The following is a 17,287-nucleotide window of genomic DNA, read 5'->3' as shown; positions in this document are numbered from 1 at the left end:
AAGCATGAGAATAAGTAATTTTAGGAAGATTTGTATAAAAATTGAAATGAACAATTTAATGATTATATTAGAATATTCCTATTTTAATTTATCTTGATCATTAAGACTCCTAGAAATTATAAAATACCTTTATTAAAAGTAGTAATTTACTGTGTAACATAAAAAGTGTGCACCTATTTCAATATTTTTGTTATAAACATACTACAAACCATAATCTTTGATTTTTTTCTTTATGTGGATGATCTATACAGAGGAGCTTTTCAAAGAGTAAACGTACATCCTAATTTACATTTTGGATCTTTTCTATAAGATAGACCTGTGATTCTACTGAAGATAGTAAATAAACTAATAATATCACTTAAACTCAGAAATTATTCTTAGACTTTAAAATACATGGAGAATTAAATAGTCCTAATTTCTGTGGCCAAAATAGCTAATATAATTTCATTTTCTAAAGCCATAGCAAGTCCTCAGGAGATAGATAATAATTAAAATGTTATTTTAAAAGTAGCATTCCACATCATTTTAAATCTTTTGCATTTAACATTGTTTTTTTCTATATTGTCATCACACATTTTAAAATCATACATGTCAACTTCTTTGTGTCATCAAAGTGTTCTTCTCTTAAGGCATTGCCCCAAATACAATGTTAGCAAAAGTGTGCAGTGATAAGAATAAACCTAATGGACAATACCAGATTCTTCCCAACAGACAAGCTGTGATGGACTTTATCAAGGACTTACCCATTAGAAAGGTGAGATTTTATATGAAATTTATCATTTGTATATATATACTGTGAGTTCCGAAAGGTAGTATTTAGGATAATAGTAATCATTCTTGGCTGAAAAGTTTTAAAACAATAGGTAACAAGGAAAATGTGTGATGGATGATTGAATTTGGACTTGAAGAAATCTTTCTATTAAACGCTAAAAGTGAGGTTTGCTGAAAAGTTTTAAGAAGGTAATAGATGACAAACTTTTAAGTGTACCTCTGCCAAAGAAAAGTGAAATAAAAAAGAATATACTATCTTAGTTCTAAAGTACAGATTGCTACCCGATTAATAGGCATAATACTTCAAAGAGATTTAGAATTTTAATTGTTTTTGAAAAAAAATAAAATACCATCTTTAAAATGGTAAAATGATCCCTTAAGGGTTATGGAAAAGAAAGGTATATTTTGTTATTTTTTAAAGCTTCTAGATTTTCTGCATATATGCACTTTTTTAAAAACAATAATTGCAATGTACACTTTTTGGTATTCTAGGGCTTGCTTTTTAATCAAGCCTTAGTAAATTAAAAAAAGCATTTTTCAATGTTCAGAAAGAAAGGCTCTATCAAAATATATAATGTGTAAAGTATAGCTGTAAAGCAGTGTTTTCCAATATGTTTTTTAAAATATGAATAGATGTTCCATTAAAAAAGGATCTGGAGTCAAATAACTTTGGAACAGACCTGCCTTGATGGGTCGGTCACAAAGATACTGGAGTATTAAAGATTCCTAAGTCTTGCAGTAAAAAGTTCAATTTAAATTTCTTTATCCCATTGTTCCTCGAGTTTATTCGACCATGGAACTCTTTTTTTAATGCTTTTAAAAATTTTATTTAAAATTAAATTTAAAATTTTAATATCCATGGAACACTAGTTTAGGAAATCTGACTGGAAGTAATTAAAGCAGTTTTCTTGCATGACTTATAAAAATAGTTGCATTATTCGTGCCTTTTATTGATTTTAAAAGGTATAATGAGATTATAATGTCAGTTCTTAGCTTAATTTAAATTTTATTATTAATAAAAATATTAATAATATTCTCTTTTAGGTTTCTGGAATAGGAAAAGTTACAGAGAAAATGTTAAAGGCCCTTGGAATTATTACTTGTACAGAGCTTTACCAACAGAGGGCATTACTTTCTCTTCTTTTCTCTGAAACATCTTGGCATTATTTCCTTCATATTTCCCTGGGTCTAGGGTCAACACACCTGGCAAGGTACCTATATGTATAGTTATTCTGCTTTTTCTTTATCATTTGCTAAAATAACAGTTTAAACCATCAAGACAGAGGTTGTAAGAATAATGTGTTTTAAAATTATTTTAGGCTAGTTCAATTCAGAATATAATTTTTGAATTAGAGTGAAAAGATTAAATGTGGGAGAAAATGAAAAGAGGAATAAAGAATCATTTCTAGGTCATTGACCACAGTAATTGAATAGGTGAACAGAGGAATGATGGGTACTGTCTTGTCTGTACTTGCCTTGTTCATTGTTCAGAACACAAGAATGGTGTTCACCAGTCATGGGGATCACTTCATAAATTATATAAATGTCTAACCCCTACACTGTTCATAAGAAATACAAAATACAAAATAATATTAAATGTCAACTGTAATTGAAAAATCAGAGGGTTGGTGGGGAGGAGGCGAAGGAAAATAAGAGGTTCAAACTTCCAGGTATAAAACAAATAAGTCTTGGAGATATGGTATACAGCATAGAGAATATAATCAATGATATTGTGATAGCATTGTATGGTGTTAGATGAGTGCTGGACTTATGGTGATCACTTTAGATATGTAAATGTTGAATAACTATGGTGTACACCTGTAACTAGTACGATATTGTGTATGTTAGTTATGTTTTAATAAAAATCTTTTTTAAAAAAGAAAAAAAAAAAAGAATATTGGTGGTCAGATTGTTAAGGAAAGAAAGATGACTCATATCCCAGAATTCACTCTTTAAACAAGGAGAGTTAATAATTCTTTGAAAGCCTTCATGAACTAACTATATTTCTTTTCTTTTTCCAGATTTGTAAATGATTCATTCATTCACTGAGTACTTACTTTGTGTTGGATGCTATTCTAGGCCCTGGGGATAATAGCAATAAACGAGAGGGTTCTGCCTTCATGGAGTTTACAGACTAGTGTGGGAGATGGAAAGTTACCAAATAAACAAATTAAGAAAATAAGGCAGAGTGAGGGCAAAGAAAATGGCTTGAGGGGAGGAGGTAAGTGTAGGGGTTAGCAGTGATCATCCAGAGGCAGAGGAGACCAGCCATGCAAAAAATCTAGAAGAGGGGAGAGGTATACGAGGGGCCTTGTGTTTTCTTCCCTGCGACTCTTTCATCTAGGTCTTAAAAAGAAATATCCTAGAGCTAGAGTGGTATGCTTTTAGGATGGGTGAAAGAAGGGACTAAAAAAATAAAATAGGAATTAACACTGAGCACTATTTTTTCAGTTTTGTCATCAGCCTGTTAGTCGCTTCAAAAAATAACTCCTTTATATTCTTATACTTAAACTAAAGGAGAACAGGAGGAATACTGAGGAGGCATATAAAATAAGTTCAATTAACTAATTAAACCTGAGATTGCAAGGCTGAATCTTACAGAGGTTGCTTTTCTTATCTTTCCATTCTCCTCATTCTTTTGAGTCCACAGTTAGCTGACTTTGATTTTGAGTGGATATAATAAAAGATAAGAAAAAGATATCATAGTACTATATATATAATGTAGTATTTTGAAGATAATGGGAAATAAAACTTTCTTCTTTCATCTAAAAGTATCTTTTTATTTCCCTAGTGCTTGAAAACAATATAGTCTTGATAAAACAACACATATTAACCTGAGGTAGTTCCAGATGCAGATAATGGTTATTTTAAGTAAAATTCATAGGTCATTTTAAATAATGTAAAAAGCAAGCCTACCTTCCCTTCTGTCTACATTCTCTACTCCCCTACTATGCTTTATTTTTAAATCTGTAGTATTACTCCCCTTGTAACATAGTCTGTATTTACTTCTGTATTTGTTTGTCTCCTTCCACTAGACTACAAGTTTCTTAAGGGCAGACACTTGGTCTGTTTTGTTCATTACTATATCCCCAAGGCCTAGAACAGTGCTTAATTCATCATAGGTTCACTAAATCTTTGGAAAATGAATAATCTACATGTAATTTTGGCTTTTTAGTTTCAATTGCCTGTATCAGAGTAGCTAGAATCCAACCAAACTAGATGTTTCAGATTTCCAATCCTCATTTATTGCTACGCATCAAATTCTGACAAAAGTTCTATAGATGAATAATGAGTAGGCTATAGGAGAGAGAAGTTAATGTACTAAGCCAAAAACTAGATCACTGATATTAAATTATTTAAAATTTAATTATATCCTATAATTGTAAGCTATTACACTACCACCTGCTACTGGTTTTTATAAGTTGTGGTTTTGATATTCAGGCTTTTAATAGAAGCTCTTTATAGTACCGACCTATTTTCAAATTTGTTTTCTTCGATAGATATAGATTTGATTGATGACACACCTTATCTCTCTCCATTCTTTCAATGATAGTTTGATTTTTAGATTTAAAAAAACTCACTGTTTTTTCATGACGTATAACTTTTAATAAAAAACATTTTTGAGATCTCAGAACAGTAATTGATAACATTAAATCTTAGTTGACTAAGAGAAACTCAATCTTCTTTGAGAAAGCAAATAAAAACTTTTTTTTTTATTTCAAGGGATGCAGAGAGGAAAAGCATGAGTGTTGAAAGGTAATATTTTGCTATTTATTATTAATTGTTCCTAATTCATGTTATTTTAAATAAATTTTTAGTAACATATCACTGAAATTTAAAAATCTGTTTTCAAACCACATAATTCTCTTCAGTTTACATTCCTAAAGTAAATATCCCAGTACAATTTATTATCTTTATTTGCTATGCTCTCAATGGGAAAAAAAATTAAATGCAGTTGTTTTTTTTTTAAATGGTAGTTTTGTTTCTATTCAGTGAAACACCAAGTATTTTAGGATTTTAAATCTTAATTTCTAGCCTTGCTTCTCAGAAAAATTATACTGAGTAGTTATTTGAGAAGTTGAAGAAGTGACAATGGAAATACTTCCTAAAACTTGTCAAATATTGGTGAATGCGTAGAGGCATCAATTAGTAAGATATTGATGAAAGAAAGCTCAGAATTGATCGGGTTCGGTGGTTTACAATTTTCTTTAGAAGTCACATGAAATCTTGATGGAAACCTTATTGCTTTGGGAAATACGTCATTTCTAACATACTCTGTTGACAAATTTATGGGAGTGAAAAGCAATAAACTCTAGGAGGGGGTGTACTAGTTTCTTATTGGTGCTATGACAAATTATCACAAATTCAGTGGTTTAAGACAACACAGATTTATTCTCTTACAGTTCAGAATTAGCAAAGTCAGAAGTCCTAATATTAAGGTGTTGGCAGGGCTGCCTGCATTCCTTATGTAGGTTCCAGGGGAGAATTCATTTCCTTATCAAAAGCTTTTTGAGGCTACCGACATTCTTTGTCTCATGGACTCATCCTCCCATCTTCAAATTCAGCATCTTCTCTTTAACTCTGACCCTTCTGCTTCCTTCATATAAGGAACCTTGGGATTACGTTGGACCCACCTGGATAATTTAAAATAATCTCCCCATCTTGATTTAATCACATCTGCAAAGTCCTTTTTATGATATGATATACTCAGTTCAGAGGATTAGGATTTGAACATCTTTGGGGACCAGTATTTTGGCTGCTACAGGGGGCAAGCAATTTGGCAATATCTATCAAAATTACAGAAATATATGTACTTTGATCCCGCAGTTCTTTTTTTAGGAATTCATTCCACAGATATAATCACATGTCATTTTACATGAATACAAGGTTATTCTTTGCATTTTTTTTTTTATAATAACAAGAGATTGAAAATGACTTAAAAATCCATGAATATGGATCGGGTTAAATGATCATACATCTTTAAATTAGAGTATTATGCTGCCATATAAAAATGAGGAAATTATTTGCTCATAGGGAACTTTCCAGGATGAACTGAGAAAAACAAGATGCTAAACAATGTGTCTAATATTCTGCTTATGTAAAAAATAAGAAGAAAATATTTGCTTGTTTAATTTTATATACATAAAATATTTCTAGAGGAATTCATAATAGGAAGCTGGCAACATTGGCTGCCACTAGAAAAGAGATCTTAGTAGCTGGGGATAGAGTTAGAAGAGGGCGTCTGAATAGTTATTTGCACACGGTTTTGTATTCATTACCCTGATGTCTCTCCAGTATCGTCCCTGTTTATGTTAATATGACTTTTCCCTTTTTTCAACACTCTTGTGCAGATGAATTCAAAATTTCTACTTTTAATCTTACCAGCCCTCCATTTTCAGTTGTTTATTAGAAAACTGTACCTAGGCTACCATTAATCAATCAGCTCCCCTTAAAATCTACTTGAAGAAATTTCTCTTTCAGAAAATACATGTTGTAGCCGCCAGCCCCCGAAAGACACACGGACCACCAGAACTCAGTGAGTGAGTTATAGGAAACACTCTTTATTCAGCCAGCTGGGTCTGCCAGGGGTACGCAGACCCCAAATTAAGCAGCCCCGAAATGTAGAGGTACAGGGTTTTTAAGCCCCAAATCCCATTCTTCATTCTGTCTAAACACAAAGGGCTATCTTTCTTCTATTCATTACCTGTCAACTCACAGGTCAGGTGAGTAAGTGGGGTTAGAGAAGCAGAAAGCTTATTTAGAATGTTATATTCCTATGGGTGACAGCTTATGTTCCCATGGACATAGCCAAGCAGTAATTTTCCAGCCAGCACACAATAATTTGAGTGATGTTCTTATCTGTACTTTCTTAAGAAAATTCTCTGTAGCGAGTCTGTATACATAAATACATTAATGTGCTTTAAGTTTCTGGGGGCATTATCAATATCTGTTGGTTACTTTAATCATCTTTTTAAAAATATTATAGAGAGAGCAAAAGCATAAAAGCACACTTTTGCTAGTAAGCTTAACTATCTAAATGATCTTCAGTTTTTTAGATAGATCTTAAATGTTTTTAATTATATCATAGTTCATCTGAACGCTTTATTCTGTATTGCAGAGAATATAACTTAATGTGAGACTATTTTATCAGTCTTAAGTTATTCTAAATTATAGTTTACTTTGTACACCAAAATCATTCTTGTCTTCCTAGGACATTCAGTGAGATAAGTAAAGCAGAAGAACAATACAGCTTGTGCCAGGAACTTTGCAGTGAACTTGCTCAAGATCTGCAGAAGGAAAGACTTAAGGTACTTCATTTTAATGTGATGTTCTTTGTTCTAATTTTTTTAAATGATAAAATGCTACTTCAGTGCAAGAGTTAGAGTTTGCATTTGAATATAAATTGGGAAATGTCAGAAAAGAGTATTCCCATCACTAACAAAAACAAATTCAGTTCTGACCCATATCTGAGGCCTATGATGAGGTCATTCTACGAAGAAGCAATTTAAGAGAATTGAGTGGTTCCAGTATAATCTCAGAGTGGTTGATACTACTTCAGGAATACATTTGAATAAATTCAAAATCAGAGTTATATTGATGTTAGAGAATAAAGCAAAGGGAAGAATTTCCCTAAAACTGTATTTACATATTATAAATGCTTTGTCAATCATCCTTTAATATTTTTCTCAAGTAGACAGTGACCTTCTAGAATAAGCATTTTGTTTCAAGGCTGAAATGCAAATTGCTTAACACATTGAGAAAGAAACCTGCAAGGCTTTGAACTTTGAATTCTATAATCTTCACTTACAACAATCCATGTTTGGTATTTTACCAACATTCTCAAACCAGAATTAGAGTTATTTTACAAACTGTAATTCAAAAATATTAGATTATCACAAAGAATGGGATATCTGATAAATATTTTTCTTAAAATCCTTCTCCATCATACCTTGAGTATAAAGAGAGTTGGTTTTTAAAATAAACTTTTAAAATCATTTTAGATTTTCAGAAAAATTACAAAGATACTACAGAAGAGTTCCAGTACACCTGGTGTCCCTCATTATTAACATCTTATATTGCCAGAGTGCATTTTTCAAAATGAAGAACTGACATTAGCACATTGCTATTAACTAAATTCCAGACTTTATGTGGAATTTACCTCTTTTTCCATGAATGTCCTCTTTCTGTTCCAAGATTCAGTCCAGGGAACCACATTGCATTTAGTTGTCATGTCTTTCCCAGTTTCCTCCAGTCTGTGACAGTTCCTTAGTATTCCTTGTTTTTCATGGCCTTGATAGTCTTAAGGAATACTGGCCATATTTCTCGCAGAATATCTCCCAATTTGGGCTTGTCTGATAGCTTTCTTATAATTAGACTGTGGTTATGAGTTACAAAGAATACCACAGAGGTGAAGTGTCCTTATCACATCCTATCAGGGAACGGTAGTCCCTCTTATCCAAGTTTTCACTTTTCATCATTTCAGTCTAAAAATATTAAGTGTAAAATTCTGGAAATAAATCATAAGTTTTAAATTGCATACCATTCTCAGTAGCATTATGAAATTCCATGCTGTCCTGTTCCCTTCTGTCCAGGACGTGAATCATCCCTTTGTCCAGTGTATCCACACTGTATATGTTACCTACCATCAGTCACTTAGTAGCGGTCTCTGTTATCAGATTGGTTATCAGAGAAAGACCACATCACATAACTTTTTTACGGTACATTGTTATAATTGTCTTATTTTATTGTTACTTATGTTGTTAATCTCTTGCTATGCCTAATTTACAAATTAAGCTGTATTATAAGTATGTATGTATAGGGAAAAAGATTGTGTATATATAAGGTTTGATACTGATGCAGGACAGGGCAAATTTACCCCAGCTGGTGTGGGGGAGACCAAGCCCTGCACCCAGAGAAGAGGGTCCTTTGGTGGAGAGTGTAGAAGAATTCAACACACACACCAAAGTTAGAGTCAAAAGGAAAGTTTATTAGAAAAGGGGTAACACTCCACAGACAGAGCATGTTCTCCCTCTCAGAGGCACAGAGTGAGAGATACAGTGAGAGGGGCAGTAATAGACAGAGTAAAAGCACTGAGAGGGACCCAGAGTGTTCAGGTTAATTCAGTTTATATGTCATTCTTTAGTTCCCATTTCCTTTATATGGACATGTAGTGAGTGAGGCCTGAAAAGGTAAGAATATGCAGAGTGAAAGGTCTGCTGGCAGTTCCCAGCCTTCAATCCATAGGTTCCCCATGATTTCCCCTTCACAGGTATGGAGAATGGGTTGTTAGTCATCCAACAGAAATCTTCCTTTGTTCTGAAGGTGCCCTCCTGGCCAGGCTGCAGGGCTTATCAGCATATTGCAGTCTCTGATTGTGGCTTGATTAACATTTTTAATTCTCTTACCTCCTCCCTACATTAGTACTATCTGAAGTTTCAGGCATCCACTGGGGGTGTTAGAACATAACCCTGAAGATAAGAGGGTGATACTGTGTGATAGCCACATGATATTATGCATAACATTAACATTCATCACTTGGTTTAAGGTCGTGTTTACTAGGCTTCTCCACTACAGAATTGTTATTTTCCCCTTTTCATACTCTATTCTTTGGAAGTGAGTCAGTAAGTCTAAACCAGTCTCACTACCTCCAGGACGTAGTAAAATATATGTAATATAAAATTTACCATTTTAACTATTTCTAAGTATGCATTTCACTGGCATTACCTACATTCATATTGTATAACCATCAACACTGTCAATCTTCAGAACGTTTTCATTATCCCAAACCAAAACTCTATGCCTATTAAACAGTAACTGTAAAGAAAATTCTTACATGTAAGTGGTTTAGCATAGCATCTTTCATATATTAGGCACACAGTGAGTATAAGCTATCCACAAAACCTGTAGAAAGATTTTTTTTTCCTTTCTTTTTAGGTACTGAATTACCTCTAAAAAGAACTTCAGTAAAAAAGAAAATGATCAGTTAACTTCGTACTTTATATAAAGGTCTTTTATAAAAATTAATTTGGGGAAGAGAGTAATAATTATTGGCTAAAATAGGATTTTTAAATTAGTTATGGATTTCAGTTATCCTTTATTACCATGTTTTAGAAATAATTAATTATACTTCCATATTATATGTATATAAGAGACCTTTCTGAGTTTTTCTAACCTGTAAAATAACTTTTCTAGAAGTTAGAAAGCCAAATATAATAATGTGTTCTGTTTGTTATAGGGTAGAACTGTTACTATTAAGCTGAAGAATGTGAATTTTGAAGTAAAAACTCGTGCATATACAGTTTCATCTGTTGTTTCTACTGCAAAAGAAATATTTGCTATTGCTAAAGAATTGCTAAAAACAGAAATTGATGCTGATTTTCCACATCCCTTGAGATTAAGACTGATGGGTATGACTTCTATTCTTGTTTTTCCTTAAATCTGCTACACTTTCCCAAGTAATCAACTTTGGAAATTTTCATCTCCATTTTTTTTCTTAAAGCTGTTTAGGAAGTTGTACTTATACTGCTGCCATTTTTCATAATTCTTAGAACTTGATGCGTGTGAAGCCATGATCATTCGTTTAATTCCAGTAAGAACCAATTAAAATAGTTTTTTTCCCTTACTACTTACTGTAATCCTTGGGGCTACAACTTTTCAGGTTTTAGAAAGCAAATTCAGTGCATGCTGAGTATATTATATAATACTCCTTTGGGATCTGAGGCAGCACTTCATGATCAAACATACTAATATTTCTGTAGCAAAGCAAAAATATTCACACTGAGTTATAAAGGCTTGAAATAGCCTCACATCAATTCAGTCATCAATTATCATTTGTTGCTTATAATTTTCAGAATACCGATGAGGGATTATGGTGCTATAATCCCACATCTTTAGCCATCACATGGTAAAAAATAAACAGTATTTCCAAAGTGAACTAGGTGAGAAAATGTTTATGGATAACCCCACAAATGCCAACTTAGTATACTACTAAGAGAGGGAGTCATTAGCCATACTTTCATATATGAAAAGACAGCACATGCTGAGATCAATTGCATAAAGTATGTTAACTAAAAGAGCTAAAGAGTAGGTATTAATAGAAGCTTTATTCATAATTGCTAAAACTTGGAAACAACCAAGATTCCTTTAGTAGTAGGTCATTGGAAACTATGTTAAATCCAGACAATGGAATATTTTCAGCAAAAAAGGAATGAGCTACCGAGCCATGAAGAGACATGGAGGAACCTTAAATGCATGTTATTAATGGAGAAACTAATGTGAAAAGCCTACATACTGTATGATTTCAACCCTACATACTGTATGATATGAAGTTCTGGAAAAGACTGTGGAGACACACAAAAAAATCAGTGATTATAAAGGATTGACAGGGAGGGAAGGATGAATAGGCAGAACATGGAGGATTTTTTAGGGCAGCGAAGCTATTATGTATGGTGTTTTAATGGTAGCTACATGTGATTATAAATATGTCAAAACCTATAGAATTTACAACATCCAAAGTGAGTGAACTATGGACTTTGAGTGATAGTAATGTGTCAATAGAGGTTGTAGTTGACGCTAATTAGTTACTTGGTATGTAATGGTATCACATGTCAAGATATTAATTGAAAGACCTTTATAATCATGCTAATTCCGGTAAATACTTACTGTTTAGTGATACTCAATTTTATAAAGGAAAGTAAATTTCAACTCAAAATACCAGCTTTGAAAAAGTACCCTTTAATTCAGAAAATATAGTGTTAGTTATTTTTCTTTAAACAACTTTGTTTTATATATGTCACAACTATTTTTGCAAAATGTTTTTATGAATTATGAACAAATTGGCTTTGTTGAATTTGAAATTGATCAGTTGTGATTGGTTTAATTTAGGTGTGCGGCTATCTAGTTTTCCCAATGAAGAAGACAAGAAACACCAACAAAGGAGCATTATTGGTTTCTTACAGGCTGGAAACCAAACACTGTCCACCACTGGGTGTATAGAGAAAACTGACAAAGATCAGTTTTTAAAACCTCTAGAAATGTCTCATAAGAAGAGTTTCTTTGATAAAAAACGATTGGAAAGGAAGTGGAGCCACCAAGACACATTTAAGTGTGAAACTGTGAATAGACAAAGTTTACAGACATCACAATCATTCCAAGTTTTAAAGAGGAAGATGAATGAGAATTTGGAAACACCAGAGAATTCAGATAAGGGTCAGATATTTACCTGTCCTGTTTGCTTTAAGGAGCAAGGAAGCATCAGTCTGGAAGCCTTTAATAAGCATGTAGATGCATGTCTTGATGGACCTTTGATCAGTGAAATGTTCTCATGTTCACATACTTCCTCTACAGAAGTTAACAAGAAAGAAAATGTACATCATTCTTTTTCACTCTGTGAGAAGCAGGATTTTGAAACCCAGCAGAAGAACATAGAAATTACTTCAGTAGATTGTATAGAGTTGGTAGAAACTGTAAGTAATTCATCTAAAGCAGAAAGTGTAGACACTTTAAGCAATAGCCACAGCAAAAAGGAATGTTCTAGTCTTCCAAGCAAATCGGTTAATATCAAGCACTGTCATCAGAATTATTTTTGTACTGTTTCACTGGAAAATGAAGATGTTGAGTCATTGAGAATGCGAGAACCTCTCCAGCCTTTTTTAAGTGAAGCAACAACAGACCAAGCTCTAGTTTGTCCTGTTTGTAACCTGGAACAAAAGACTTCAGATCTTACCCTTTTCAATGTGCATGTGGATATTTGCCTAAATAAAGGCATTATCCAGGAACTGAGAGAGGATAGAGTTAATCCAATTAACCAAACCAAAGAAAGCATCAAAAGTACTGGTGAGTTTGCAGTCATTTTAAAGAACTTGATTTTCTGGGAATGTTTTGTTAAAATTGAGATCATTATTAAATCTGAAACACATACTATTAAAGGGATAGTTTGTGTGTGTTACCATTGAGGTTGTCAATGTTGGTTACTTTACCATAGGTTAAAAATAACTGAAGCCACTAGATTTTAAATTTTGGAAAACTTCAGTTTTAGCACAGAATGAACTCAGAGGTTTAGGGAGCTGAGTAATCTAATCAAAAAGAAATTCCTTCAGAGAACATTCGTGAAGGCACAGCAGTAAATTAATGATAGTTGCACAGACATAACGCCTCTTTAACTTGTTTTTTGACAGTTCTGACTCTAGCAAAATTTCAAAAATAAAATTAAATGTAATACTAATAATACAAATAAATTATAAAGAAATTGTGCTATAACATTAGTTTCTGGTAATGTGAACTATGTAGTACAGAAGCAGTTTTTATTTATATCAGCTTTAACTTTTTAAATTTTTATACAACACTTTAATAATTATTTCTTATTATTCATTATGGAATTTTTTTACTTTTCTTCCCTCTATATAGGTAACTCAGGCAGAGTACAGAAGACTGTAACAAAAACAAAAAGGTATGGCTAATTAGAGCTTTAATAAAGCTAGCTATAAAACACATATTTTGAGGTTAAATTTTTAGGTGTTAAAATATGCTTTTATATCAAGCAAAATTTTTCAAAATCAACTATTTGCAAAAAAAAATTTTTTAATCTCTTTCTGAATTTTAATTGTGTGTGTGTGTGTTTTTTTTTTTCCAGATCAGGACCGATGACAAAGCACTCAGCATCAAAGAAAATAAAATCAAACAATCCAAGACACACCCTTGATACATTTTTTAAATGAACACTGAATATTTTATCTTTAATTTTTAATTGAAACTTATTCTTTATAATCAGTGAACCTATTCTTCCTCATTTTAATTTTACATATTCATTTAGTGAAAGGCCACTGCAATCCCTCCCCAATGATATATCCCTTAGATACATTTGGAATACATACTAATTACTTCTGTATACCTTTTTAATAACCATAAGAATTTCACTTTGTATTAGAAATATTTTTAAAATGAGAAAATAGGAATGGGATCAAAAAGTGATGTCTTTCTTTATTGTTTTATAGTGAATATAAAAATATATGTATTTATAAGGGCTTCCAGAGGTTCACACAAACCTATTTTACCATAAGATTTTTCAATACTTAATCATTTTGTTGGTTCTGGTCTGCTACATTTGATCTGAGTATCTTCAACAACTTTGTATATTCATATTTTAGTTCCTAGTATCTTTAGATACCTCATAAACATTCATAATTAATATTTATCACACATTCCATGAAGAATATTAGCTTAGCAGAACTAGCATGAATGGTTTTGTTACCTTCAGGAAAATAGTACCACAGTATTATTTTTTGTGTTAAAATAATTTTGCTTAAATGTGATTATTCATTTGATTTTTTTTTTTTAATTTAAAATTTCTTCGTCTTATGAATAAGCACTTGGTTCACTTTAAAACTTTTTAGTCTAAGATGCAAGGTAATTATTTTTTTTCTGGGACTTTCAAATGGCAGTATTTTATTTCTTGGCAATTAATGTTTGAACTCTACACAAATGTATAAAAATGTATAAATTGTACACTCTAATTTTGTATAAACTTCTAGAGAAAAATGTCTAATTCAGAAGAGTAAGGCATATCTTAGTTATATTTATCTTAGTTATATTTCTTTCATGTTTTTATTAATATTCATGAAAGAGGACAGCTTAACAGTAGGTAGTTAGCTTAAGTATTTGCTCCAGATAATTTTGTGCTATCAATGAGTTTTTATGAGAAACAATTATTTAATTGAAACATGAAAATGGAAGCCGTTTTGTGACTGCTTTAAAGAACTAAATCTTTTATTCTCTTACATTTTTGTTTTCTTTTTTCCTACTTTTCAATTTGAGGTATAATTGACATACAACATTATTATATTAGTTGCAGGTTATAATATAATGATTTAATATTTATATACCTACTTGTCAAGGCAATAATATTGTAGTAATAACTTAAATTAGGATCTTGCACAGCCTTGGCCAAAGTGACGACATAATTTTAGATTACTAGATGGTTTAATATCAGGCTTAAAGTTTATTAGCATGCCAATATCATGCCTAATATTATTATATATTAAGGCAAAAACAGTTGTGCTATGGCTCTTGATTATGTGATTTGCTTATATAAATTCTGTACAAGATTAAATTCAATAAAACACTCATTTTAATGTATTGAAAAAATAGATAGCATATTTAATTTTATATCTTGCCTCAAGTTTAATTTTATTGTGTTTTCAACAGTAAATACTAAATTATTTTCATTTGGATGATTTATTTAATTTAATGTTATCATTTAGTCATATTTAATAATAATTTAAAATAAAATTTAAAATATTTAGTTTATCTTTTAGCCATAGAAATGGTTGCCTTACTTTTCTATCCGTTTCCCACCTCTGGTGCTTTTACTCATTTTCTTTGCCCAACATTCTTTCCACATCTTTTTCTTTCTGTTTTATCTAATACATCCAACTCATTTTCTTTTTATTATAATTTTGCTTTGGGGCATTTTTAGAAAATATAGCAAAACTACAAAGAATAAACATCTATAACCTTACCTATTTACAGTGTCAGAATATAAGGAACCAACCACTTGGGAAAACATATCTGTAACAAATACCTGAAAAAAAACAAACAAACTAGTATCTAGAGTATATAATCCAAAATGTATAGATGACTCAGATGACTCAGTAAGAAAAAGCCAGCCAGTAGACATTTGGACAAAAGACTTTAAATGGGATTTCACATAAAAAGAAATCAAATGGCAACAAACATGAAACTATTCTCAGCTGTTTTAGTAATAGGAAAATGTAAAACCACAAAGAGGTATCATCATTATCTCTACCACCAGATTCACAAAAATGTAAGTATCCAATGATATTAAGTTCTGGAGATGATGTGGAGCAACGTGAATGTGAACTCTTACTTTGAAAACGAATAACTTTGGAAAACAGTTTGCCGTCTTTAGTAAGATTGAAGATGTGCACACTCAACAATCCAGCAATTGCACCCCTGATTATACCCTTTTGCTAGTTGTTTTCCATTTGTCCTATTGATCACTCTTTGCCCTTCATCAGCCTGCTTTATGTCTAGCAAGGCACCATGGTAGTGCAGGACATTTGAGGGAGGAAAGAAGAGGAAGGTCGGTATTTATTCTTCCATGTGCCTTTTTTGTAGGATCATCACGTGCTGGTTAGGTCCCTTAACCAAGGGTCACAAATTATAGTAGGTGGCCCTCTTATTACTGCATTCTCTGCTCGCTCTCCAAATTCTGATAATCTTTTCCTTCCCTCACCTCTTCAACTAGGTGTGGCAACAGAGCCTTGTTCTTATTAGCCCTGGAATGCTGCACTATCTTTTGTGGTTTCCTCACACCCTGTTCACACCTATGTAAATGGTCCCTTTTTTAAAAACTCATCTCAAATTACAATTTTTTTTTTTTTTTCTGCCAGAACTCTAACTAAACAAGGCCTTGGGAAAACTATTGAACATGTTCCCTGGGAAGCATGTATAAGAATGCTCATAGCAGGACTGTAATAGCCAAAAATTGGAAATGAACCAAATATTTAGCAATGGTAGAATGGTTAAATTCTGCCATTGTATATTCGACCAATAGGATTCTACACAGTGGTGAAAATGAAGGAAATAACTAATCAGAATGTTGATGAATAACGTGGAGCTAAAGCAGCAAGTCATAAAAGGATGCTGTCAGCAGGAGTCTATTTACATAAAGTTCAAAACAGTTAAAGATAGACTATATTGTTTCAAGGATGGATATGTGTAAGATGAAATTATGAAGGAAAACAAGTGTATTATTGTCCCAATAGTTAGTATAAGGATCGCCTCTGTGAGAAGTAGGAGAATGTGATCAGGGAATGGTACATGGAGCTTCTGGGATGCCGGCATTGTTCTGTTTCATTTCTTGGGTAGTGATTGCATGGTTGTTCACTTTAAAAATATTCTTTAAACTGTACATATATGCTTTATACTAACTTATTCATATGTGACCCATATCATAATAAAATATAAAAAGAAAAAAATGACAGAAAATACTTTCCTTAGCAAGATGATATTTTTTTTCCATCTCTTTAGGCTGCTAGTTTCAATAGCGATACAAGTCTCTAGGAGTTTGCTGAAGACAGAAAGAAAAAGTCATCTTACACTAACACTTTGAATTTTTCTCCTAACATTTCTCCTAATGCTACAGCCTCAATCAGCAGTTAGTCTGCTGTCCAAAGACAGCACTTGACAATTTTACCAAATATTTTGTCACCACCAAACAAGTCACCAGCTCTTTAGCCTGTGATATTTGTGTCACCACCCCCCAACGCCCTCTTTCCAACAGTAAGTCAATTCTGTATATTAGGTTTTGTTATTTGCAGCACCCTACTTTCTGTATCAGTTAAGAATTTCACTTCGGCTATGAGTTTCAAAGATCCAAATCAGTCTTTAAAAAAAAAAAAAAATCAATTCTAGTTGTCTCTCAAATTTTATTGGTTAGCAGTGGCACAGTGGTTCAAGTTTGAGCTCAAAGTCTCGGATTTTCTTGGCTTTACAT

General features: G+C 32.3%; 1 protein-coding gene across 4 annotated transcripts in view; it reads left to right on the top strand.

The window, feature by feature from the left end:
* POLK (DNA polymerase kappa) overlaps window positions 1-14,934 on the top strand; it is a 58,084-nt gene extending 43,150 nt beyond the window's left edge. For all 4 annotated transcript variants that reach the window (XM_036226016.1, XM_036226017.1, XM_016137140.2 and 1 more), the window contains 8 exons: window positions 630-754; window positions 1,816-1,982; window positions 4,495-4,527; window positions 6,983-7,079; window positions 10,007-10,178; window positions 11,656-12,606; window positions 13,177-13,219; window positions 13,403-14,934. In XM_036226016.1, the coding sequence (XP_036081909.1) occupies window positions 630-754; window positions 1,816-1,982; window positions 4,495-4,527; window positions 6,983-7,079; window positions 10,007-10,178; window positions 11,656-12,606; window positions 13,177-13,219; window positions 13,403-13,487 (1,673 nt within the window). In that variant the 3' untranslated portion in view covers window positions 13,488-14,934. The remainder of the gene's footprint in view (window positions 1-629; window positions 755-1,815; window positions 1,983-4,494; window positions 4,528-6,982; window positions 7,080-10,006; window positions 10,179-11,655; window positions 12,607-13,176; window positions 13,220-13,402) is intronic.
* Window positions 14,935-17,287: the final 2,353 nt, after the last annotated feature.

The sequence above is a fragment of the Rousettus aegyptiacus genome, unplaced genomic scaffold (genome assembly GCF_014176215.1).
Source record: "Rousettus aegyptiacus isolate mRouAeg1 unplaced genomic scaffold, mRouAeg1.p scaffold_m13_p_8, whole genome shotgun sequence".
Lineage (NCBI taxonomy): Eukaryota > Metazoa > Chordata > Mammalia > Chiroptera > Pteropodidae > Rousettus > Rousettus aegyptiacus.
This window is presented reverse-complemented; position numbering and strand designations above follow the sequence as displayed.